Source organism: Emiliania huxleyi (genome assembly GCF_000372725.1).
Source record: "Emiliania huxleyi CCMP1516 unplaced genomic scaffold EMIHUscaffold_393, whole genome shotgun sequence".
In the NCBI taxonomy this organism is placed as follows: Eukaryota; Haptophyta; order Isochrysidales; family Noelaerhabdaceae; genus Emiliania; species Emiliania huxleyi.
Genome location: NW_005199023.1, coordinates 77,587 through 79,342, shown reverse-complemented (window position 1 = coordinate 79,342; position 1,756 = coordinate 77,587). Strand labels below are relative to the sequence as shown.

The 1,756-nt window shown below is 63.5% G+C and overlaps 1 protein-coding gene across 1 annotated transcript in view; it reads right to left on the bottom strand.

Annotated features, from left to right (window-relative positions):
- Positions 1-1,195: 1,195 nt before the first annotated feature.
- Positions 1,196-1,756, bottom strand: part of EMIHUDRAFT_118343 (hypothetical protein) — a gene marked incomplete at both ends in the record, with an annotated part of 8,718 nt that continues 8,157 nt past the window's right edge. Inside the window, one exon of the mRNA XM_005771043.1 lies at positions 1,196-1,319. Coding sequence (XP_005771100.1) covers positions 1,196-1,319 — 124 coding nt within the window. The remainder of the gene's footprint in view (positions 1,320-1,756) is intronic.

Genomic DNA, 1,756 nt, shown 5'->3' with positions numbered 1-1,756 from the left:
TCATCACATATCGCCTAATATCGCGCAATATCGCGCAATATCGCGCAATATCGCGCAATATCGCGCAATATCGCGCACCCTCGCGCAATATTGCGCAATGTCGCACGCACGCGCGCACCCTCGCGCACCCTCGCGCACCCTCGCCCCGGGCGGCGGCGGACGCGGCCGCGGATTTCTTTGTTTTCGGTGGAGACCATCTAAAGCTGTGGCGGCGCAGCCGGCGCGCCTGCGGCGCAGGCGCGCCGTGGTTTCTCAATTTTCGCGGAAACGCCCAGGTGCGGTGTCTTGATCATACGTGACAGACGTCATCGGTTTCTTTCTTCACACGAGGGCATGGAGGGGGAGAGGAAGAGCAAGGGCGAGAGGGAGCAGGGGAGACGGGTCGCTGGCATACAGGGGGGGGAGGGTGGTGGGCGGCGACCGCCGCATACCGTCCTATGGCGGCGAGTATCGCTACGCCAGGGAGGACAACGAAGGACGTCGACGTGCGGCTGCTGCTGTTCGAGTCGTTCGGTGGGTTCGGGAAGGGGGTCGGCGAGCTCCTCTGGAAGGCGGCGAACGTGCTGCAGAACAAGCTGACGCTCATGTGCAAGGTAGCCGCGAGGTGTGTAGGCAGCCAGATCCAGCTGCGCAACGCGAGCGGAACGAGCGAAGCGCCAGGACGATGTGCTCCACGCTGGTCCACGGCGCACGTCCCTTTGTAACGCTTCACACGCCGTCGCTGTGACGTGCTATGGAAGGGCTCGCGTGATCGCGAGCATCGCACAACATCGCCGTTTATCGCATTTTATCGCCAAATATCGCGCGGTATCGCGGTTGCGATATTGTGAAAAATTCCCGCTAGACTAGGGGTTTAAAATCCCTGTGACTGTGGTGGCAGCGGCGTGCCGTGTCCTCCCATCCCTCCCTTGGGTTGTCTGTTTTCTTTCTTTCTTTTACACACGATGCCGTCCTCCCATCCCTCCCTTGGGTTGTCTGTTTTCTTTCTTTCTTTTACGCACACACGAGACTCGATTCGCCCCCAAGCCAGTGCCCAACCCCAAGCTCTTGTAGCGAGCGGTACATGAAGCCTCTCTAAAAAACATGTGCATGTGCATGCAGTCGCACGGTTGAGGAACTGAAACGAAAACTGATCCACAAACTCTGTTTCCTGAAAATCGCTGATAAAGTCTCACCATCTCGAGCCACGCGCTCCCTACTGCTCCCGGATCCTCTTGGCCGCTCTCCGCTGCGTCGACTCACCGGCCGCGCCCGCCTCGCTCGCCTGCTCCCCACCGTCCACCCGGAAGGCCTCACCCGCCTCCTCGTCGATCCGCAACCTAGAGCCACAAAGACACGCTCAGCGTCAGCGATGTGTGACGCACCTCCCTCCTTCCCCCGAGTTTGCGCGCGCCGGATCTTGAAGCCCGGCCGGTGAGCGCTGCCCTCGAGCGAAGGAGTCTCCCCACCCTCGCGACGTGCCGCCCGCGCATCACGCTCGGCCTCTGCCCCGCCGCCACTTTCGCTCTCCCCATTCTCGGAGCCGCTCTCGCTGTCCGACTCAATCGCCCGCCGCTTGACCGCCCGCCTATGGTCCGCTCGGCCCGCGTGTCGCGCTGCGCAGCTCCACCCTCCGAACGCGAAAAGCGTCGCCGCGCGCCTCTGCGGCCGGCCCGAGCCCGACGCGTCGGCCGCGGTGATCGCCCTCGGCTCGGCGCGGCCGCCCCGCAGCCTCTTCGCCGACGCGCGCGACCTCCCGACAACCCACCCCGCCTCG